Here is a 22,792-nt window from a genome sequence, read left to right on the forward strand (position 1 = left end):
AAAACCCCTGCCTGTAGCCACAGATAGACACAGAGMTGCCTTGCTCCACTTGAGAATAGCATGAAGCCTGGATGATCTGAGAAGGGACCGGAGGGAAAGMAAGCCCTGTAAAGTGCTAACTATAGGGAGAGAGACCTGGCACACCCCATAGGCTTCAGTTAACACTAGAGCTCTGCTKGGAATAAGTCCTGAAGGCCCTAAGCTCCTCTATGTCCCAGGGTATACTGTAAGCCTGGAGTTTTTTMGGGCAGAACTCTGCTCAAAGGCGGTTCTGGAGGAAGGGCAGAGGATGCAGAGCCTGCTGTGCTCTGCTGGGTTGCTGTGTGGCTGTAAATCAAGGAGCCCAGGCAGTCCTATGTGTGCATCCAGTGCTCTGTGCGTGTGCATGTACGTGTGTGTGTGTGTGTGTGTGTGTGTGTTGTCACAGTGTGTCATGCTTCAGCTGTGTCTCTGGATGTAGTGGCCCTATCAGGAGCTGTAAGCATAAGCAGACAGGATATGGCCCAGCATAGAATCATAGAATCGGTAAGGTTGGAAGGGACCTCTGGAGATCATCTAGTCCAACCTCCCTGCTCAGCAGGGTCACCCAGAGCACATTAGACAGGGTTGCATCCAGGCGGGCCTTGAAGATCTCCAGAGAAAGAGACTCCACAACCTCTCTGGACAACGTGTGCCAGTGCTCTGTCATTCTCACAGGGAAGAAGTTCCCACTCACATTCAGGTGGAACTTCCTGTGGTTCAGTTTGTGCCCATTGCCTCTTGTCCTGTCACACGGGACAACTGAAAAGAGTTTGTCCCCATCCCCTTGACATCCTCCCTTCAGGTACTTGTACACATTGGTAAGATCCCCCCTCAGTCTTCTCTTCCCCAGGCTGGACAGGCCCAGCTCTCGCAGCCGTTCCTCATAGGGCAGATGCTCCAGCCCTCTGATCATCTTCGTAGCCCTACGCTGGACTCTCTGCAGTAGCTCCATGTCTCTCTTGTACTGGGGAACCAAGAACTGGACACAGTACTCGAGGCCTCCCCAGGGCTGAGTAGAGGGGCAGGATCACCTCCCCTGACCTGCTGGCAACAGTCTTCCCAATGCACCCCAGGAGACCATTGGCCTTCTTGGCCACAATGGCACGTTGCTGGCTCATGGTCAACTTGTCATCCACCAGCACTCCCAGGTCCTTCTCTGCAGTGCTGCTCTCCAGAAGGTCAGCCCCCAGCCTGTACTGGTGCCTAGGGTTATTTTTCCCTAGGTGCAGGACTCTGCACTTGTCCTTGTTGAAMCTCAGGAGGTTCCTCTCTGCCCTGCTCTCCAGCCTGTCCAGGTCTCTCTGAATGACAGCACAGCCCTCAGGTGYATCAGCCACTCCACCCAGCTTGGTGTCATCAGCAAACTTGCTGAGGAGGCACTGTCCCCTCATCCAGGTCACTGATGAAAAAGTTGAGCAGGATGGGACCCAGAACTGAGCCTTGGGGGACACCACTAGCCACAGGCCTCCAACTAGACTCCACGCCACTGACGACGACCCTCTGAGCTCTGCCTTTCAGCCAGTTCTCAATCCACCTCACAGTCCACTCGTCTAACCCACACTTCCTGAACTTCTCTAGGATGATGTTATGGGAGACAGTGTCAAAAGCCTTGCTGAAGTCAAGATACACAACGTCCACTGCTCTCCCCTCATCTACCCAGCCAGTCATTCCATCCTAGAAGGCTATCACATTGGTTAAACAGGATTTCCCCTTGGTGAATCCATGCTGGCTATTCCTGATCACTTTCTTTTCCTCCATATGTTTGGAGATGACATCCAGAATCTGTTCCATCACCTTTCCAGGRATGGAGGTGAGGCTGACCAGTCTRTAGTTGCACCATACAATCTGTGCTTTTAATCTCCCTAATCTAGGAGATATAGATGTATCCAGTACAGACTTCAGGAAGAAAAAAAATACAGTATATTTACTTTCTGCATGTACTTTSTACATTGCTTACTAACTATAGTATAATACAAGTAATAATATGCTGTGGAAAGTTCTACTGTAGAATCATAGAACGGTAAGGTTGGAAGGGGCCTCTGGAGATCATCTAGTCCAACCCTCAGCATAGCCCATACAGGGATTGAACCCACGACTTTAGCATTAGCAGCACCATGCTCTAACCAACTGAGCTAAACCTGTAATGTAATGTGCATTTAGAAACTGGGAGTAAAAAATTACTCCTCTAAAATGATTTCATTTTCCAGGAACAAACACTTTTGGCCAGTTTGGTATATATGATTGGCCAATTTGTCTCTTCAAACAGCCCAGCAAATTCAAAAGCAAAGTGAGCAGGCTTAGATTCTCGGTTTTTTGTAGACATTTTAGAATAAATGACATCAACTATTCCAAAGATAGGACACTGTGAAAGTATTTACGATTACAATGGATTTTACCAAACTAATTAAAAATCAAAATGAAAAAATATTAACGAATGCAGTAATTAAACTTTCTTTCTCCAGAAGGCCATTGTGGTAGGTCTGTAGCCTACTACAGCAAAAGGCAGTTTCACACTCTTATCAGCAAGTCCTTGGTATACCAGAACCTGTAGTGTCAGCAATGCTCTGTAAACTCTGTAAATGGTTGTTCTAGCAAATGCATATATCCTTCTGAAAGGGAAAACGTTGCACACTGAAAATAAAATAGCAAATGCCTGTCAGTAGATAAATACAAAATTGTTTGCTTTTAAAATAAGGAGTATTTGTAGTTTAACTAATGCTTGTAGCTCAATATTTGTAGCAGTATTTGCAAATGAAAAGATAGCCTCTAGGAGATCCATGTCACTTGCTAGAGCAGGCCTGGCTTTTCAGTGGTTGGAAACTCTTCTATTTCTGCTTTGGGTCTGCCTTGCCCCTGGGGAATTCCCTTCTTGCCACCACTGGTGTTTGGAACATCCTGTTTGTGTTCTGATACAGGCAGGAGGAGGAAGGAAGCTGTGTAATCAGAGGAGGAACAGTTAAAAAGGAAAGAGGAGTGAGGCAGAAGGGAAAGATCTGGCAGGGAAGCAATGGGCCTTTCCAGCAGCACTGGATGTGATGTGGGTGCTATTACTTGGGATGCTTCTGCTGGGTTGGGTGAGTCCTCAGCATGTGTGGGAGGGAATTATCCTTTGGGATATTAAATCCCACTATGCTAAGTGCAGTACCATAGTGTATTGGTCCTATATGGAGGCAGGCCAAGGAATGGTGCATGGGACTGTGGTTTTTGGACATATAGAKTTGCACTGAGATTTTGTTGTCTGTGCTGTCCTGTGGAGATCAGGTAGAGATGGGCAGGGGGGAGTGGAGCGTGTGAAGCTCGTGACTCTAAGAGGAGAAGCCCCRGTGCAGCACCCTAGTCTTCCAGGCAGCTGGGCACTCCATGTTTGGGGCCACTTGTYTTTACCTTGCCAGTTCATGATACATGTGGCCAGTTCCAACTTGAATCAGTCTGTTTATTTTACTGGTTCATCCTCTTTCTTTTGCAGCTGAGAGCACATTCTATTTTGCTTGTGATCTGCCAGGCTCATGATGATTGTTCCTCTGCCCACCCTTACACCTGGTCCCCCTTTTCTCTCCCTGAAGGTAGTGGCACAGACAGCAAACCTGTGGTACGCTACAGCAAGGACCAACGTCCCACGACTCTGCCCATCCAGCCCTTTGTTTTCCAACACCATTTCAGCAAGCCACCCAAGGCACGTGCCCTGCACAGCCATTTTGCTTCTAGCCTTTCTCAGCTCTACAGTTTGGCCAGCAACCGGTCTGCCAGCCAGCAGACCTCCTCCAATTCCCAGTCCTCAGCCTCAGCCACTTCAGCAGAGCAGTCAGTGGTGGCAGGGAGCCAAGCTCACAGCACACTCCTGACCCAGCGCTCAGCGGATGGAGCTGCCTCTCTCAATGATGGCTGCATTAAGAAGCCTGCCCCTGAGACAACTCGGCCATCCCCCTTGGGGAGTTACTCTCCTGTGCGATGCAACGTGCCTTTCTTCCAGAATGCGGACTCCTCCTCTTCCTCGCCCACTGCAGAGAGAGCTGGAGAGAGCCAGCCTCCCAGGAGCAGGTCCTGTCCCATCTCTGCCAGCCTCCTTCCCACAAGGTCTTCCTCAGCTGTCAGTGCCAGGCAGTCTGCCCAAGCCACCAAAGCTGATGCCATAAGGCAAAAGGAGAACCCCAAGCCAGTTCCGAAGAAGGAGTCACCGCTGGAGCCAAGCCCACCGCTCTCTGAGTACCGACTCCACAGTGGGTCCCTCCTGCCCCTCTCAGTGGGTGGTATGCCCATGAGCAGAGTGGGAGGCCCTGCAGAGCCCCAATGGAGGAGTGGCAGTGAGACCAGCAGCTCTAGTTCCCTGAGCAACATGGGCGTACGGCCCTTAAACGGTAGGTACCCATTCACCAGGCCGTGCCAGTCTGGGAGAGCTCTAGCAACCTCACTGTGGCTGTTCCCTGTGGCCTCTCATATAGCCACAGCTGAGGGTGAAGTTGTCCCTGGGTGCTGCAGTGCCCTACAGCCCTATCCCGGTCTGTCTGCAAAAGGAAGTCATATGCCAAGAGCATGACCCTGCAATCCTGATCCCTGTACTGTGTCTCTGGAGAAGGCAGCATGGGGCTGCTGATCCCACAGCTTCCTATGTCAGGTGCTTGCACACCCAAACTTGCTCCCTCTGTGCCCCCAACAGTGAAGCCACTCAGGCTTCTGCGTTGCTGTGCCGAGCTGTGGCCTCCACCTGTCTGTCATGTATACATTCTAACATCTTGAAATGCTGCTGGACTGTAACTAACTTACTCTTTCTCTGTCCTTTCTCTTTATCCTCTCTCCCYGTTTTCCCTCCTGTATGGGGCACACTGCTTATGGTGTTCTAGCGAACCACCTATCCCCTCAAGCACTGAAGTGGCGGGAGTACAGACGGAGGAATCCCCTGGGCCTGGACCGTGTTTCAGGGCTGCCTGGCTTAGCAGGAAGCCTAGACAAGAGGCAGCAGGAGCCTCGGCTGAACCGGGGAAACCCCATCTTTGAGTTCCCTGGTACTCTCAACACCAGCCAGTTCCACAGCAGGCTGAACGGTGCGCATATTCCTCTTTGCTGGGAATATCTGGGGATCACCTTGGGGCTCAAGTTCAGCATTTCAGCCATGTCAGGCCTCATTTTTGCTCTACCTGCTCAAAACAGGAGGTAGGCTGCATCTGGTCACAGTGGGGTTGAGAGGTACCAGAAGAAGGTGAAGATGACTCACTGATGGATATAAGCTGTGTGGGGCTTCCCTTATCCACAAGCTGAAAGTAATGAGGTCTGGCTCTACCAAATTGAAGGTCATGAGGAAAGTGAATGGCCCAAGAGCAAGCTCAGACCTCAGCAAGTGATTCTGGACTGTGTCCAGCTTTTCTCAGCCTTTGGAGATCTAATGTCCAAGTATCCCAGGGTGTCAGCCCATCTGCCCCAGCCCTGGAAGCATGCTAAGTGCTAGGCTATAGCTCTCATGTGCTGGCTGGCAATATTACGGGGTTCTGTCTTCTCTTTCATGCTCTGCCATTAAAATCTTCCCCATCCTCCAAAAATTGTGCAGAAGTTGCTGTGAGGGGCAAACAGCTTTTGGCTGAATCTTTGTGAGTCTTTCAGGAAAAGCCTTGGGGTCTGTCTGTGGGAGGGAGAGTGTTCTTGACCGCAGCTTCACATCATGAAGTGAATTYCCCAAAGCTCTACACCTCACATTGCCAGTCTCAGCAGTTTCTTCATCCCTCCTTCACTGGGAATCAACCAGATGGAAATTTAGCACATGGAAGAGCTCCTGCAGGAGTCTGACCTTGGAGATGGAGAGAGGTGATCCCAAGGAATGGGCAGAAGGCATATTGCTTGCTGCCTGTGTGGGATGAGTAGGGATTCTCTGTGTGCTCTGCTTTTGACTCAGTTCCGTTGGTATTGAGCCTATCTGTACAACAGTCCTGAGAGTCTGGTGCTATGAGGTTTTCTTAAGCACCARGCATTGAAAATGAACCTCTTACAGTGTCTTCCAGTGTCCATGGTCTTCTGCCAAACTGGACCTAGATATTGGGTGGCCTGTGGAGTTGAACTGTAGAAGCTCATGTTAAAAACTATTACTGAGGGAGTTACAAGCCTGTAGCCTTGCAGCTTTGTCTCAGGCTGGGGCAAACTAGTGTGAAGGCTCCTGCTGGTGCAGGTGCAGATTGCTGCAGAGAAAAGTGTAAGAGAGGCTTTGGTATAAGGATTTGGGGCTGATCCTTCTTCCCCCTRTCTTGATCCTGCAGGACAGTCTATGAGGCAGCTCCAGCTTACCTACACTGATTTCTTCCCTGACTACTTCTCACTAGCAGAGAAACCCCCTGCTGAGTTCTGCCTCTCCCCGGATGGCAACACAGAGTCTATCTCCATTGACTTGCTACAGAAGAAAGGTGAGTTCATACTTCTTGTTTGGGAGTAGAGAAGTGTGATGTGGCAGAGCAGTGCTCATCTCTGTCTTACCTTATCTCTGAATAGACATATTGGTTTATTTCCCTGCCCTTCTCTGCTATTGGTGTCATACTAGATATCCCCTTGTCCTGACAGCTGTTTCCGTGGCAGGTTCCTGGGTTCTCTGCACTGTGCCACTTGCCATGGAATACGTTTGAGGTGCTTGTCCCAGGAAGTATGATGAGAAAGGATCTTAAGTCCACAAGAAAAGGTGAAGAGAGTAGGCAGACACAGGAGTATGACCCTAAAGCAGGGCATGCTGCCACCCTGTTTCACTATACAGGGGTTAAGCTGTGCATTCATATGATATTGCAGATGCTTCAGATTTTGTAAATTAGTTGAAAGCTTTGTTGGATTCTAAGCCATATGGAGAAGTGCTGATATAAATGGATATGAGAGATAAACCAGAACAGGGTATGGCTATGATGGGGCCTTGCTAGAGGCAGGCTTGGGTATGAGGTTGTTGATAGCTACCTCTGTATCATGTCGGAGAGAAGGGATGTGCAGAAAGGTTCCTGTGCTTCTACCAACTCTGTGTTGGCAATTACCGGATGGCAGCCTTCCCTCTATTCCACTTCTGTATCATGTTGATACAGTTGTCAGATGACCCACTGCTGGCTTGTTACTGAAAGTTATTACATAGCTTGCCAAATGCATGGCTCTTGCTTTGTCTCCATGCAGAATCAGAGCATTAAAGGACTCTGTACCTTGGACCCATCTCTGTTGCCAGAAGGGATAGTGCATGGAGATGATGTCCCATGTCCTTTGGGAATCTTCACAGTGTGTCTTATGCTTCAGCCATTTCTAAAGCTTGGGTCTACAACTGAGCTGATATTTGAGTTAGGACAGGCTCTGCATGTTTTTGGCAGAGAGGAGACGTAAGATGATCTTGGAAATGCCCCTGCTTGATTTCTTCATGAAGTGTTTGGCTTAGGTCTTTTCCTAGAGGCCTCTCAGGCAGCTCTTTGACCATGTTGTTGTCCTCTAGGTCTGGTGAAGGCAATCAAYACTGCCGTTGACCTGATCGTGGCTCACTTTGGAACCAGCAGGGATCCAGGGGTGAAGGTAAGTGTTGCTTTCTCTATGGCTTCTGAGTGTCATAAGTGACATGGAAGGGTGGATAGGGATTGACTTTCCATTCCCTCCCAGCACAAAACCTATGGGGCGTCAAACAAAGTGAGTAGCAGTAAAAACAGAACAAACAAAGGCAGTAGTACTTCATGCAGCAGATAATAAATCTGTGGGGATTCTTGCTGCATGATGCTGTAAACGTTTACATAGGTTTAAGGGAACACTGGACCAATACAGGGAAGAGAAATTCATTGGGTCTGCTAAACACATAGGAACCATGTCTAGTTTAGACAGTCCCTGAACTGAAAGTACTTGTCAGCTGGGACAGCATTAAAGAGAAGTATTATGTGTGTTGCTCTGGTTTGACTCTYTCTTATGGACTTATATGTGGCCCTTAATGAGAGAATACCAGGCCAGCTGGACCTCTAGTCTGAGGCAATACAACTGCTCTTTTGTCTCGTATAGTGGAGAGTTATGTCTCCCTCCTCAGCCCTCGTTGTGATCCTGTTCAGGCACTAGTATCAGAGCACAGTGAAGTATCCCCAGTCCCTTGACATACCACAGGTCTCCACGATGATAAAAGGCGCATCTGTCATTGCCCGTTGGTTCCTTCTCTGACACCCTTCCTGGGAAGACCTGTGTTWGTTCTGTGACAGAACCCTTGAGAAAGTGCAATGCCTTCTGTAGCCAGATACARCAGTAGCTGACTCTGCCACAGTTTTTATGCTACCCCTGTATCAGCATTTGTTTTGTTGTGGGGCTGGGGATAAATGAAGCAACAGTCTGTGCTAGTCATGGGACATCTGGAGCAGGTGGGTGTCCCCTGTGGCCCCTTGCCACAAAATCCCTAGCTTCAGAGTGTATCTAGGTTGCCTGTGGGACTGGCTATCTCCGGTTTGTGCTCCCTTTGTGTCCCGTTTCTGGAATAACACAGGCAGAACAAGCTCGCTTCTGCCTGCACCAGCCATTTTTTTTTTCAGTCCTGAGACAGCCAGCTTGGCTCTCGTGCCTCCTCTCAAAGYTGAATATTCTGCTTTAGTCCTGGGGACTCTGAGGCAGCAATGTTACACTGTTTGGACATGACRGCTGCCCTGGAGTACCATCCCCAAGGACAAACTTGACTATGACAGATTCCAAACCCATTCAATCTTAYCTCAGAGCGCAGAGTAACCTGACCCTAATTAAGGTTATCACTGATGCAGAGATTGCTGTGTAGCAAAACTGGAGCTGTTTGGATTTCCTGACTGTATTTCCACAGCTTCTTACAAGCTTCACTGTGAATTTCCTATGCTTGCAGTATTGGTCTGGGGAATAATTGTAACATTTTCATGTTATTTTGCTTGGCAGGCTGTGATGTATGTACAGCCTCAACATGGTTTTTATATGGGGTTTCATTATGCATTAGCATGCCAAAGGCTGAGCATTCACCTGTCAAAAGGCAGCACCTGTCCCTGATGCTCTTACACTCAATGGGGCTGGCAGGATTATTCCTGACCCAGAAGTTCGGTCTCAGTTCAAGGCCCTTGTGGACCCATGCCAGCTGGCGGGTGAAATTCCAGCTCAACTGGTAAAAGCTGTGCTCGAAGCCCAACTGCCCAGGGCCACCAGAACGATGTGCAAGACGCAGGGCTGACCCATTTGGATTGATCCCTTGGTAATTCAAGGACTTCATGCAGCGGAGTGTGTCCCTGCTGTGCTGATGCTGGGCTCTTAAATTCTTCCTCACCTTGGCCTAGGCCATGTCCAGCCATTTTGCCTCTATCCTGTTTATTTATAGTAATCCCTAGGAATTACAGCCTGGCATGTCACTGAGTTAAGTGTTCCTTAACCCCTCAGTGCTGGAAGCTCCTAGGTCATTTGCTGCTTTCTGCTTCTAAAATAGCAGCAAGAAAATATTTTATAGCAGCACAAAAAGTCCCTAGTCTCTTCCTCCTCCTGCAGGGCAGCCTTGCTATACTCTCCCTACTATATATGCTATAGGAAGAACTTCAGACATCCTTTCTAACTAGAGCATCCTCCTGCCAAGCTATTGCCTCATCTCTGACTGRAGTAGACACTGCAGGGAAGAGCCCAGGAGTGGTGTGTATGAGGCAGCAGGGGTGAAGGGGAAGAGCCATCCTGTGCAAGGAGCTGCTCTGTTTCGTCTTGGCCTGGATATTGGCCTACTGGATGTCTGTGGTAGGCAGATGGGGCTATTTGCATATGTCAGTGCTCTGCAGAACAGTTACCAACTCTTTCCCTGTTGCATCTTCTCCCTTAGGCCAAGCTTGGGAACAGCTCCGTGAGCCCCAATGTGGGGCATCTCATCTTGAAATATCTGTGCCCTGCTGTCCGGGACATCCTGAGTGATGGGCTCAAGGCTTATGTCCTGGATATGATCATTGGCCAGAGGAGGAACATCCCCTGGAGCGTGGTGGAGGCATCCACCCAACTGGGTATGGAAACTGTGCTATGATGCCTGCCCTTCCTCAGCACTGCTGTCCTGTGGCTGGAGAGGTGCTGGGGAAAGTTGACTGTAGTRGTGGGGATGTAAAGCCATCAAAAAGGATAGGAAACCCTCCCCCCACACCACCGAAAGGATGTCCTTTTTCCTCCTCTCTCCCAAAAGAATATCCTTCTCCTTCTCTCTATGTTTCTAGGGTGCTTCTAGACTTCATCTTTAGCCTTGCACAACCACTATATAAGGCAGAGCTGTGCTCTAGCTTGATCTGTAAACAAATTTGTGCACACAACTCACTAGGTTTGAGCGTGCCCATATCACCTACATCCTCTGCTATTAACACCTTGCACCTATGAGTATGGTAGTGACTAGCATCCAGAGGTTACAGACGGCAGGCCCACACTGATCTCTGCTTCATGAAGAGCTTATATACAGGCCTGGGAAGCCTCCTAGCCTGACTGCAGCAAATCTCCTGCTTTTGCTGTGATTGCAGAGAACCCAAATTGTAACCACTYGCAGCACAATTCTGTGTACTTGCTGATACTGATCCAAGGGTTGTGGTTGTCTTTGAAATGAGGAGGACATGTCCCTGGAGTAGTTTCATCCACTGAAACTCCCCCAAAGTTTTGGAGTGACAATCTGAGGCAGACTATGATGCATCTCCCTTGTGGAGTCCAGCTGTTTGAATGGAGTGAATTGATCCTGGTCATCAGTGGAGGGGAAATGCACAAGCAAGCAGAGGCACCCAGGCCCTTCCTGCCTTTTCCTGAGTGCTCCTTCCTATGGTGCCATTTTGACTTTGCTGACCAGAACTAATCCCATCATTTTGCTTGTTTCCGTAGGTCCCTCCACCAAGTTGCTGCACAGCCTCTACAGCAAGATCAGCCAGTACACGGAGTTGACCAACCACACCATGAGGTTCAATGCATTCATCTTCGGCCTTCTCAAGTAAGCAGACTTCCTGGGCTGACTGCATGTCACTTTCCAGGACTGGTAGCAAGTGCTGACCTCACCCGACATGCAGGTGCAATTGCCACTGGAAATATTTAAGAAATCTGGGAAGCAGCTCTCCAGCTGTGTGTGAAGGAACAAAGGAACCATGAGCCTGAGGGAACTCCAGAGGGATCAGAACCTAACCCCTCCAGGCCAGGACTGAGAGGGGCTGGCTGCAGACCACTGAAAAACTCTGACAACTTATTTTAGTCCCAAAACATTAGGTAGGAGGAATCTGTGTGGGGGATTCACGTAGAAATGGAGATAATGTATGCAATTTAAATTACTCCTGAAAATCCTTGTATTGCTGCTTCCTAGGATTGCAATGAATCCCAATATGTGAGGCTCTGAAAGAGAAATTTCCCTGATCCAGGACTCAAGGCTGACCCTTTAAGTCTGGATAAGGAGTGGGCACACTCAGTGTTAAACAGCAAGATGAAAGTGTTGTTCTGTCTCTTTCCCTGTGATGGGATGAGTGCTGTTAGGAAGCTCTTTCCATGCTCCACTCTAGTGGTCAGCAGGAACTGACATTGGCAATGGAGTCCCCAAGATTTCCAAATGTTGGGAGACCCCTCATAGCCAGTTATGCTGTGCTTACCATGCCAGGGGTAGCCCAGCTCTTCTCCACAGGCACAGAATGCTAGCATTCTGGGGGCCAATCCTGAAGCCATGCTCTCATGTTTATAGATGATTTGCCTCTTCTGTATGAGCCCTGCTCGGCAAAGTTAAGCTCTGCCAAAGACAAAGGTACTAAATAGTGAGGAAACTTGCTGGAAATGCTGCTATTTAGGGCCACAGTTGCACAATGCCTCATTTTAAAGCTAAAGGGGAAGGATGGCTCCTTGACAGGCTGGGTGCCTGTGGTCAAAGCATGCTGATCAGAGTAAGCCACTGTCTTTTCACTAGATCTCGAGGTTCACAGGGTTGTGCTATGTAAATGCCCTTTTCTAGCCACACTTCTTGTAGAGCAGCTAGGATGATGAGGGTGAGGGGATTTGCACTGCTTCTTATGTGCTTGTTTTTCCTTCCTGCAGTATCCGGTCCTTGGAGTTCTGGTTCAACCATCTCTACAACCATGAAGGTAAGAGCCTGAGTGCTGTGTGGACTGGACTGGAGACCACATTCTGCATGATGTGAGCATAGATCTAAGTTCTGGGACCTGTTTGTTCCCAGGTGGTCTCTCAGCCTACATTATTCCCTTCTATTCTGAGCTGAAAGACTAGACTGTACCCAGCCCCTGTGTACAGGTTGTTGGAGGGCTGTTCAGCTACAGGGAGGGAGGTGGAAGTTGTACCCCCATGCGGGTTCCTACACCTAAGCTGTGGAGAGTCTGGCCAACCAGGTCTGTCCTTTCCAGTTGCAGCCAGTACCAAAGGCACATCCTTCAGTCTGCCCTCACAAGATTTGGTACTTGTGTGCAGATCTAACCTTCCTTAAATTTCTTTATTTTTTGCAAATTTCTGCCCAGCACCTAGGAATCTGGGATGACTGGAGGTGTAAATGCTTGGCTGAAACCCTTCAAGCATGGGAAATGGAAAGGAAAACCTTCTGATAAACAAAGAACAGACTTTACTGGATGTGTCTCTTTTTTCAACTAGAAATGTATCTGGAGTGTGTAGACACCCTCTGGAGTGTGTAGACACCCAGCAGCTCTGACCAATCTGCCTGACACCCAGAAGCAGCATGACTAAGTGCTAAGTGCCTAACAAGACATAGACACTCTTGACATGCTTGATGCCCTGTGAGTGCTGCGGGCTTGATGTGTGCTCAGCCCAGGCCCCATGCACTGCAAAAAGAGCCCAGCCTAGTGTCTTCTGGCAGGCTTAGGGGCTGACAGAAGATGACATTGCCAGTGCTGTGTGTATGCAGTCAGCACTTCTCCCTGGAACAGCCAGGAGAGCAGACATGCCTTTGTACTCAGAAGTGGGGCAGAAAACACCACCCTTGTCCTTGGAACAGAGGGACACCTTTACAAATCCTCCTTTTCCAAGTCTTTTCCAAGCCAAAATTAAGAGCTGAAAGGATGAGCCATAGCTACTGGTCTTTGGAGTCTGAAGGTTGGACAGAGGGGAAGGAGACAGGGTGCAAGTGCCGTCTGTGATGTGTTTGTTATTCTACTGGGACCAAATGGCCACAAACCAACTCTCTGGTGGAGAGGTGGTCAGTGGTGGTGCAGGTATGGCCAAATGAAGTGCAAGGTGAATGTTCCAGATGGAAAGAGCTAGTTGATTTTCTGTTAGGATCCACAGTTCAACCCAGTCAGTTCCTTGAAAAGAGTTTATTCAGCTCTTCCTGAAACTCTTTCTCTGAGGGGAACTTGTGTTGGCTCAGTTCTGCAGCTCCTGTTCATATCTGGGAGGTGGAAAAAGAGGATCTTAACATGTGCCAACCCTTTTTGATGCTCTTTATTCACATGCTATGCCCATGGCATTTGTGATGGAGGTTCTCCTGGTGGATAGTCTGACAGGCAGATTCTGTCAAAGTTCAAGCTGCAAGAAGAACTGGAAACACCATCTGGGCCATTTGTCTACTCACAGAATGTCTGGTGCTCCCTGACTAGTGACACTGTGCTGAACCTCATGCTGCAGCCATGGTTGTGACCAGAAACTAGTGTTCAGACTCTTTTCCCCATAGCTTCAGTAACTTCTTGGTAGCCTGGTAGTGGGCAAAAGGGGGTGAGGACCTCTGATCTAATCACTGTCTTCTGCCCTACAGATATCATCCTGGCACACTACCAGCCAGCAGGCTTCTTGTGCCTGTCTCACAGTGTATGCCAGCCTCTTTTTGAGGAGCTTCTGCTACTGCTCCAGCCTCTCTCTCTGCTGCCCTTCAACCTAGACCTCCTTTTTGAGCACCACCTGATGCAGATGGGCAAAGAGCAACAACAACAAAAGGAGCTGCTGCGTGTGAAACAAGACCTACTGCTTTCTGCACACTCCACCCTGCAGCTGATGCAGACACGAGGCAGCAGTGAGGATCCTGATGGTTGCAGCACTGCCCCTGAGGCGTGTAGAGCAAGTGCCAGAGATGGTGACATGTCACCAGGCCACAGCCCCAACCAAGTTGCAAGCGAGAGAGTCAAGGGAGTGGGGGCCTCCTGCAGAGATAGTGACAGGGAAGAAGAGAGAAGGAGGGTGCGAGACAGCACTTGGGAGGGGAAGAAAGATAAGCAGGCAGGCTGGTGGTATCAGCTTATGCAGAGCTCCCAGATTTACATTGAGGGGTCAGCCGAAGGTTCAAAGTTTATTCGCTATGAAAAGAAGAAGAAGGCTTTGAGTGCTGTGCCCAGATCAGCTGAGGCTCTCAAGGCACCGCCCCCTCGTGAAGGGGTGGTGGAGGGTGCAGAGGCCTGCCCAATTACTGAAGACATCTTGGAGGAGAGGGCCAAGGCTGCCAGCAGGCCAAACCCTGAGGCTGTGGCAGAGCCCCCGGAAAAGCCCCAGCAAGTACCAGCCAGTGAAGAGGCCAAGGAACGAAGCTGGCCCTTCTGGATGGGCAGCCCCCCAGATTCAGTGCTTACAGAGCTGAAGCGCAGCAAGGAGAAGGAGACTGGGACTCAGCAAAGGCTGGGGGCAGCAGCAGCCCCCCAAGAGGAGAACAGCACTAGWGCATCGGAGGGCAGCCAGCCCATCAAGTGGGGACACTTGTTCGGGTCCAGGAAGGTGCAAAAGGAGCCCAGACAGCCCAACAGGTAGGGACACGAAAGCCTTAGGGCTAGGAAGGGCTGGTTAACTTGGGATTGTTGCAGTGCAGATGGGAGTCAGGCCAACAGCCTAGTCCTGTGCTACATTATAGTAGTACATCAGCCCTGCCTGCCTGCCTGCCKTAATTCCACCCATACCACTGTTCCCCACTGCTCTCACCCTTTGTCTGTCTCCCTTACTCCCTTTGTCTGTCTCCTCTTGTGCCTGAGCTTGGCCACTGCCTACACTCCTAAGACCCTCTCGGGGGGAAGGTGGGGAGAGGCCTTTAGTATGRCTCTTGCTGCTCCATCCCTGTCATCACCTTATCTCTCCCAAAAGCACACACTAGGTGAGAGAAGAGCATGAAAATATTACTGTTGTTCACAACATGTGAGGAGGAGGCATAAAGCTGCCCAGTKTACCTGGAGTCTCCCAACTTTACTTCTCCATTTACACCCTGCTTGCTTCTAGCTACTAGAAGTGTTGTTCCCAGAGCAGGCCATGGTGTGTCTGGAGGTTACTGAGCCCCCCTGCAGAATATATCTTGGAGACTGCAGTGCATGTTGTGTACACAGTCAGACTTACAGGGTATGAACTTGCCATGAAGCAACTGTTCCTTTCCTCCAGGCACAGTTTCCTGCCACTGCCTGCTTCTGTCTCCTTCCCACAGGTTGCCCTCTGGCTGGCTGAGTTTGGACAAGTCTGTGTTCCAGCTGGTGGCACAGACAGTTGGGGCAAGCATGTGGCGAGAAGCAGCCCCTGAGACGGAGCCCCAGCGGACAGAACCACCTGAAGTGTCACCTGAGCAGCGGCCGGCTCGGGGGCTGTCTCCCAACCCTCCCTGGTGAGCAGTGCCGTGTGACCATCCTGAAGGTGCCAGGGATGTGGTGGGCTGGGATTCGTGCTGCTTTGCCTGTTGAGGTTTGTCTGGTCCCTTTTGTACTCGTGGATCAGAGGCAGTTTAGGGCAGTAAAGCAGTTTTTGCTCCTATCYGCCCCAATTCTGCAACCTGCAGACGAGGGAAAGCTAGGAAAGACTTTTGTAGGGCCCTGTCACAAAGCAGCTGGGGGTGTTTGGCTGGGGAGGAGGCAGAGGAATTGCTTTGCTTGCTTCTTAGTGGCTGCACCGCTCCTTGGGCTGCAGTGGGATGAGCGCCCTGGGCGGGCTAACTCTTTCTCTCCCTCTGCCTGCAGTGAAGTGAAAGCTCTTTGCCATCACATTGCCACTGAGGCAGGACAGCTGAGCTTCAACAAAGGGGACATCCTGCAGGTCATTTCCAAGGTGGATGGTGACTGGCTGCAGTGCAGCCTCGGCTCCGAGAGGGGACTGGTGCCCATCATGTATGTCACCCACCCAGAGGATGAGGACTATTGACGTGGCTGGGAGGCTGAGCACAGTACCGTGAGCTGCTGAGGGTCCTCTGAGGGAAGCCCACCCTACCAGAGGAACAGACACAGCTTCTTGCTAGTTTCTTACCCTTCTTGCCATTACAGAATACAGTAACTATAGGTGGTTCCTTCCTGCTCCTCCTCGTGCAGCTGCCAAAGGCCGACTCAGCCCGTGGGGCCTCCTGCCAGCTACACGTCGTGTTGCCAGGCATCGCCGTGCATGCAGCCACACCAGGGACTGTTTGAGCCCCCTACACCTCACTCCATCTYCAGCACCCGCAAGCCGTGAGCTTGTACATAGCCGGAATTCAAGCAGTCCCTGTCATAGCAGGTGCTGCCCCTCTGCCCAGCTCCATGCCACGCTGAAGGGTACAGGATGTTGGCTGCCCCCTTCCCAGGAATAGCAGTGCAGCCTGCAGCCTTCAGTATACCTGGTATCATCAGCTACAGAAGTGGGAGCGCTATGTGTTGGCAAGATCTCTGCAAGGCTCTCCCATGTTGACAGGTTGTGTTGTGGCTTGAGGGGGACCATAAGGTAGGCTCCCCCATTCTAGAGCAGCGCTATCCTAACCTATGATAATGGTGCATCATGTATTGTACCACACTAAGAGCTCGTATCACATGGGCCAGACATGGTCAGGTGTCTCCCTGGGAGGGCAGGCCAGCCTGTGGCCTGGCAGTGCCACGATGCAGGGCCTTGTGCTGTGCCTGGCCATGGCCAGGGGAGGCGGGAAATGGTATGTGTGTGTGCAGGGCAAGGGGTTGTGTGGTGTTGTGAGGAAGGCGTGTGAATGTTCAGTGTTACGTAGGTCCAGAATGGGAAGTGGCACCCTGGGCAGAGATCCCCCATACCCTCCACACTGATCAGGGAACCAGTGCCTAGGATGTCCTGAGATGCTCAGTGGAGAAAGGGGGACTAGGAGGGGAGGGGGTGAAGACAGGTCTCTGGATGCCCTTTGGAGAAGGGGGCAGTGCTCCCGAAAGGTAGAACAGGGCGGTGTTCCCAGAGGGAGCAGAGGAGATGGGGTAGGGGGAGGGATGATGTTCCCCATGGGGTAGGGTTTCTGGTCTTGCTGAGCAGTGCCGTGGGGTGGGGGTGGGGGGGCAAGTGGGCCCATAGTCATGCACAAGTACAAGCAGCTGCTGGGGGTCCTGGGGTCCTTGGCAGAGCCAATGCCAGTCAACCCCTTCCTTGCCATGTTCATGCTACTCACTGGTGGGGAACAGTGTTAGTGAAAGGCCATGCCAGTATTTGGTGCCTTGGCCAGGTTGACACTGCTCACAGTGTCATGCCTGGGCTGGCTTCCCCATGGCAAGGGACCCTGGTCTTGCAAGGTTACCTCCTGCTTGTACATCGCTTAGCGGACGTTGCACCGTATTTAATTTGTATTCCCCAGTTAGAACAAGGTGTTTCGCCTTTATTTATTTCTTTATTTATGATGCATATTAATAAAAAAGGTGCTGATTGAGCTCCCTGCTGGTACACAGCCTTGTGATTTCAGCCTGTCCTTGGGGAAAGCCTGAGGGGGTACCTGTGCTGGGTCACCAGATTGTAGGCTTTATCCTGCCTCCAGCCACAGCCAACACTGGACCTTCAGAGAGAGACAGATTACCCCCAGCTAGCCTTGGCTCATCACAGACCGTGAGAGAATGGAGATCTTAGTCCCCACCTGGCCCAGAGTAACAAATCCAGTCCCCATGTCATCCAGTTGCAGGACCAGAGGTCCTTTCCTCACCCCTGTGGTATATTCACAGACCCTGGTTGGACATGGCTGCCCCTGCTTGAGTCTGTTCTTTCTCTGCTCCTCTGGATAAGCCTTTGTGTTTTTGTCTGCTTCCAGCTCTGGCAGTGCTAGCCTAGCAGCGCTGTACAAATTTGGATACCCTGTCAGCTCTCAGTGCAGGAAAGAAGGCACTGGCAATACAGGTCACCACTCCTGATCTTGCCATAAACCTGTTGCTGTCTGGGATCTCTTGTTCATGCTGAAAATGAATTGCTTTGACTTGTTGGTTCAGGCTGAGCTACGTCACATCATCTGACTGTGGTATGTCTCATCTGAGCAGCTGGGTAGGGCTGCACCCACCCACCCTGGGGACTGCAATGTCTCTTCAAGGGAAGTTCCTGCTGCAAGATGGAGCATTACTACACCAGGATGCAGCCCTAGGTAAAGCAAGAAGGGCTGCAAACACTCTTCCACTTTGCATCACGCTGGCAGGCAGCATCATCTGGGGTTCCTTATGCATGCTTGGGGACAGGGRGGGCAAAGGTTTCAAAGAGGAATTCACACCATGCCCTACCAGGATTCTTAGTCTGGCATCTGCTTCTTGAGGGTGTTTAGGCCAAGGGCATTGTGAGTAAGGTGACCGTAAGTATGGCCAAACTGGAACTTGTAACCTGTGGGCAACAAGGAGGAAGTCCTGARTAGTGTGGGAAGGAGGCAGTAAAAAGAGTGGTTTCAGCATGGGCCACAAGGCTAAAAGCTGGAGCCTAGGACAACCTGGCTGTGAGACTCCCTGGCTATGGGTCACTTGACACAGAAGGACTCTGGAGCATTAAACTTAGACTGCACAGCACAGGGTTTCTAGATCCTGCAGGAATGACCCCTTGAGAGCCCATTCATCTCTTTCCCTTACACCCAAGTAGCTCTGAGGAGAGAGAAAAACTCTGATTAGGGCTCCAGCTTTTTTTAATGAGGATATCATATTGGAGTTTGACTCCACTGCTGCAGACTGTAGCCTCAATCAGGTTTAAAAGTCCATAAATGAAGCAGCACAACCCCCTGTCCTAACCTAGGGAGGCTCAAAATGGCCACAGCTTGCACATGGGCTGCTTTAACCCTTCAGAGGGGTGCTGTGGGCAGATCTACTTACAAATGGCACAGGGCAGGCTGCTCTTCCCATTTGTGCAGGTTGGCCAAAAAGAGGAAGGAGTCTGTGTGCTCCCAAATGGGAATGCTGAGTCAGACGTATRGCAGAAGAGGGAATTGCCAGCACCCTGTGTGCTATTAACAGGCACGAAGTGCCAGCTTTTCCCACACTGACAATGATGGGGTGCTTGCTGCTGAGGCTGCCTCAGATGTGGTGAGCCATAGTTGAACAATTAGGGCATGAGAGGCTGGATTTGGGGTTGCAGCTATAGGATTTCTGGCCTTTGCAGTCTTTTCATGCCAAAACACTGTTGCTAGATTTAGAGGAGTATGTTGGGGGTGAAAGCTGATTTCTGCAGAAGGAAGGTGTGTGGCTATGGCTGTTTGCTGTTGGACACTCACCTGGGACATAGCCTGCGTAGTGAGGTGGCAGGCCCATCTCCACTGGATAGGTCTTTCCCAGGAGTGGGARGATGGTGCTGCCTTCTTTGGTCTCATTCCTGCCACCTTTCTTCCGGGCCATCTGGCTAAACTCAAGCAGAGCCCGGTTGGTAGTTATTGGGTAGCCTGTCCCAATTAGGAACCGGGCACGGGGCACAAAGCCTGTGAAGCCTGCACAGGTTACAAGAGAGATCCTGTAATGAGGCCAGCACTAGCTATGTGYAGTTGTCAGAAGGCCTGGCACCCCCCCAAGCCACCTAGGGGACATTTGGGCTGTACTGGGCCCCTCCCATGCCCACCTCTCACTCCCTCCAACTAGCACTCCTTGGGTATTGCCACAAAGGGGATACACAGAGCCCATCAGAGTGGTATCCCCTTACCATCCCACTGGTAGCCCAGCCCTGCCCCTCTCCTTGCAGCCTCACCTGAGATGAAATGTTTTTGGGGGTCATCATCTTCCATGGAATAGGGAGAGCGCTGCGACTGGAAGGCATGCAGCCACGCATACGGGGCAGAGGCTACCAACGCTGCTGCTGCGGCTAGGTGGCTCTGGTGGCAACCTGGCCCTGGGGGATCAGCCGTGGAATCCTGGAGGGGACATGGAGCTGTGAGTACCACCAGGGGCAGGGGCAACCGGGCTAGGAGCCCCTGGTGCTGCCATGCCCTGGATCAGGCCCTGATCTGGAGAGGGTGTCTCAGCCAGCTGCTAGCACATGAGATTCAGCATCCCTCAGCACCCTCTCAGCAGGAATCTAGTGGCAGAAAGGTGGGCGCTTTGRGATACAGGTGGAGATGGAGGGAGGGATGGGTGCTGGCTGCTGATCCCAGCTCATGTGCCCACTCCTCACTGTGGTTGCAATGTGCTGTGTGCCATGGGCACAGAGCAAGGTGGGGGACAGCCCTGGGCTGATGGCGAGATGCACACTCACCCCAGCCTGTCTCATATCACTCTCCTGTGCAGGGTCCTGTGACAACAGTTGTGTCTTCAGCCAGGCCTGTGCCTTGCTGGCAGCTCTCAGCCTTTGCTTGGCAAAGTCGCTCCTGGCCTCCTTGCAGATCTCGGAGTAGGTCTTGGCAAAGAAGTGCTGAGCTCTGGGGATGAATCCTGGGAGCCGAAAATCCAACACATGGGAAGCGAAGAAGAGCCTATTCATGGTACAAGGCCTGCTCCAGGGCAGTGGGGAGGGCTGCAGGACTCAGACATGGGGGAGGTAAAGGCATGGGATGAGAACATGGCTTTGGGGGTGCTGAGGGTGCATAGGAGCACAGAGGTACATGCCAGCTGGAGGAACATGTACCAGCTCAGAGGGGAAGACCAGCTAGTGACCAGGAGTCCTAAGGGACCTTCACAGYACACCCTCTGGTCTGCCCTGGGAGATCATCTTGTGCCTTCTGCTGTGCTTCACAAGGGCAAACAGCTGGGGACAGAGCAGCAGCTGGGATGCTCATTCAGGTAGGTTGGTACTGCAGTTCGCCACCTTGTGCCTGGATGGCTTCTTCCTACCTGAATATCCGGGGATGACGATGGAGCTCAGGGGCTGAGTGCCTGCCCCCCAGCAGGCTCCCAGCTCCCCTGGCAGGTCTTGGAGCTCAGTGTCTCGGCAGGACCAGCGAGTCGGCTGCAACACTAGCTGGCTRTGGTGTGAGGCCTCTGGGCTGGTCAGGAGCTGGAACGTCTGCTGCCCGTAAGTCTTCCCCACACTGAACTTGTAGTGAGGACAGTAACCAGTGTAGCTGCCATGGCAAAGTGAAGGCAGCCCCAAGGTTGGGAGAGTCACACGGGACAATGCTGAGTCCCAGCACTGTGGCCCTGCCATGCTCGCCCTTCCACTTCACCTGAGCTGCCATGCTACAACTGCGTGTGTGTGCCCAGAAGCTCACCCTTGGCTGGGCAGGGATTGCTGGGAGGGTATGGACACCAGGCAGGCAGGTAGAGAGAGCTGGGGGTGCACATGGGGCAGGAGATGCAGGGAGAGCTGCGATGATGTATGTGGGATAGGACAGGCAGTGAGAACTGGGATGGAGCTGAACATTTAGGCAGGGCAAGCAGGGAGAGAGCTGGGATGCTGATGCATACAGGGCCAGGACCCTCCCAAGCACAGCAGGGTAACCACACCTTACTCCTGCRGACCAGTCTTCCCATTTCGGGAGATGCTGGAGGCCACAGGGAGCAGCCCTGCACAGCTGATCTCTCATGCCTGGAGCTAAAGGGCTGTGGGAAATGCACTGCAGCTGAACAGCACAGATCAGCTCTCCCAAGCAACCACCCACCCCATCAAAGACTATCTGCACCTCTAAACCCACTTGCCCCCCATCCTGGCCAGAGGGACCTGCCTKGGGTGCTCTTGGGTGCTGGCACCCATGGGAGCAGCCTATTTCACATGGAAACGTACATGCTTGCCCCCCAGTCCCAGAGCGAGTCTCTAAGTTCACAGTGGCCCTGGGAGAGGCAAGTAGCACCCTGGGGGCACTGAGATCGCTGAGGCCAGCATTGCCAGCGGGGAAGCAGCGGAGGTGGCGTTTCACYGTGCCACCTCGCTCCTTGCTGCAGCTCCTGGCCGCGGAGGAGAGTTGCTATGGCAGCCCTGTACACAGTGTCACTGTGAGCTGGTGGCTTTTGAGGCCCTAGRGAACTGTCCTGGTGACATCTCCCTCCCTTCCCTTCATTGAGAGAAAAACTGCTCTGGGTGCCGGAGAAGCTGGCAAGGGCAGGGAGCCCAGTACTGACAGGAGGAGGTGAGAGGGCTTCTGGGGAGTGCAGGGCTGGCCTGGGAAGCAACAGCAGTGCCCAGTGGGGTGGGCAAGGGCAGCCCTGCCTTGGAGGAAGCCCTGTGGGCCTCAGCACAGAGGCCACCCTGGGACAGGGGTCCCTGCACAGGGGTACAGCTGCTTCCCTAAGACCAGTTAGTCCAGCACTGGCCACTGTGCTTACCCASGGATGTAGTGGGGCTCAGGAGTCATCAGGACCTGGCTCATCTTCGAGGTAAAGGCTGTGGCCATGGCTTGCAGGGACCTCTCTGCCTGGCAAGGTCCTGGTCARGAGCAAAGCAATATTGACAGTTTCTCAGAGACTGCTGTTCTAGCTGGGCAGGTAGGATGAATGCTGAAGGGCTGTGGACCAGGAAGGGAGGAGCTTCCTGAGCCCCAGCAACAGCCACGCTGCCTTGGGAACAGGCTGGGAGAACCCGGATATGGTTACACATGAGGCAGGGCAAGTAGGGAGAGCTGGGATAGAGAGGTGCACAACTGGGCAGGACAGGCACAGAAAGCTGCGATGAGGATACACCTTTGGGCAGGACAGGCAGGGAGAGCTGGGATGGGGATGCACATGGGGCAAGACAAGCAAGGAGACCTGGAACAGGGGTGCACATGGGACGGGAGAGCTGGGACAGGAATGTACTCAGGGCAAGACAGGCAGTCCCCAGGGTGTGTGCAAGGCCTTGGTGG

At 51.8% G+C, this 22,792-nt stretch overlaps 2 protein-coding genes across 6 annotated transcripts in view; one reads left to right on the forward strand and one right to left on the reverse strand.

The window, feature by feature from the left end:
* The window catches only part of RUSC2 (RUN and SH3 domain containing 2), a 64,448-nt gene extending 47,395 nt beyond the window's left edge, over positions 1 to 17,053 (forward strand). For 4 of the 5 annotated variants that reach the window (XM_085303055.1, XM_085303054.1, XM_085303057.1 and 1 more), the window contains exons 3-12: positions 3,585 to 4,376; positions 4,860 to 5,060; positions 6,261 to 6,404; positions 7,451 to 7,527; positions 9,794 to 9,968; positions 10,816 to 10,921; positions 12,001 to 12,047; positions 13,682 to 14,657; positions 15,320 to 15,493; positions 15,843 to 17,053. In XM_085303055.1, the coding sequence (XP_085159181.1) occupies positions 3,585 to 4,376; positions 4,860 to 5,060; positions 6,261 to 6,404; positions 7,451 to 7,527; positions 9,794 to 9,968; positions 10,816 to 10,921; positions 12,001 to 12,047; positions 13,682 to 14,657; positions 15,320 to 15,493; positions 15,843 to 16,023 (2,873 nt within the window). In that variant the 3' untranslated portion in view covers positions 16,024 to 17,053. The remainder of the gene's footprint in view (positions 1 to 3,584; positions 4,377 to 4,859; positions 5,061 to 6,260; positions 6,405 to 7,450; positions 7,528 to 9,793; positions 9,969 to 10,815; positions 10,922 to 12,000; positions 12,048 to 13,681; positions 14,658 to 15,319; positions 15,494 to 15,842) is intronic. The other variant, XM_085303058.1, reaches the window with a different exon arrangement.
* A 1,290-nt stretch (positions 17,054 to 18,343) lies between these two features.
* On the reverse strand, positions 18,344 to 22,345 carry CIMIP2B (ciliary microtubule inner protein 2B). The gene is made up of 6 exons (XM_085303077.1): positions 22,278 to 22,345; positions 20,850 to 21,079; positions 20,275 to 20,450; positions 19,771 to 19,933; positions 19,307 to 19,516; positions 18,344 to 18,432 (listed from the first exon to the last, which is right to left on the reverse strand). The coding sequence occupies exons 1-6, from the start codon at positions 22,343 to 22,345 to the stop codon at positions 18,344 to 18,346; spliced, it is 936 nt and encodes a 311-aa protein (XP_085159203.1).
* Between the last annotated feature and the right edge of the window lie 447 nt (positions 22,346 to 22,792).

This window comes from Rhea americana, unplaced genomic scaffold (genome assembly GCF_003343005.1).
Source record: "Rhea americana isolate MKP2758 unplaced genomic scaffold, rheAme1 scaffold_196, whole genome shotgun sequence".
Classification (NCBI taxonomy): Eukaryota; Metazoa; Chordata; class Aves; order Rheiformes; family Rheidae; genus Rhea; species Rhea americana.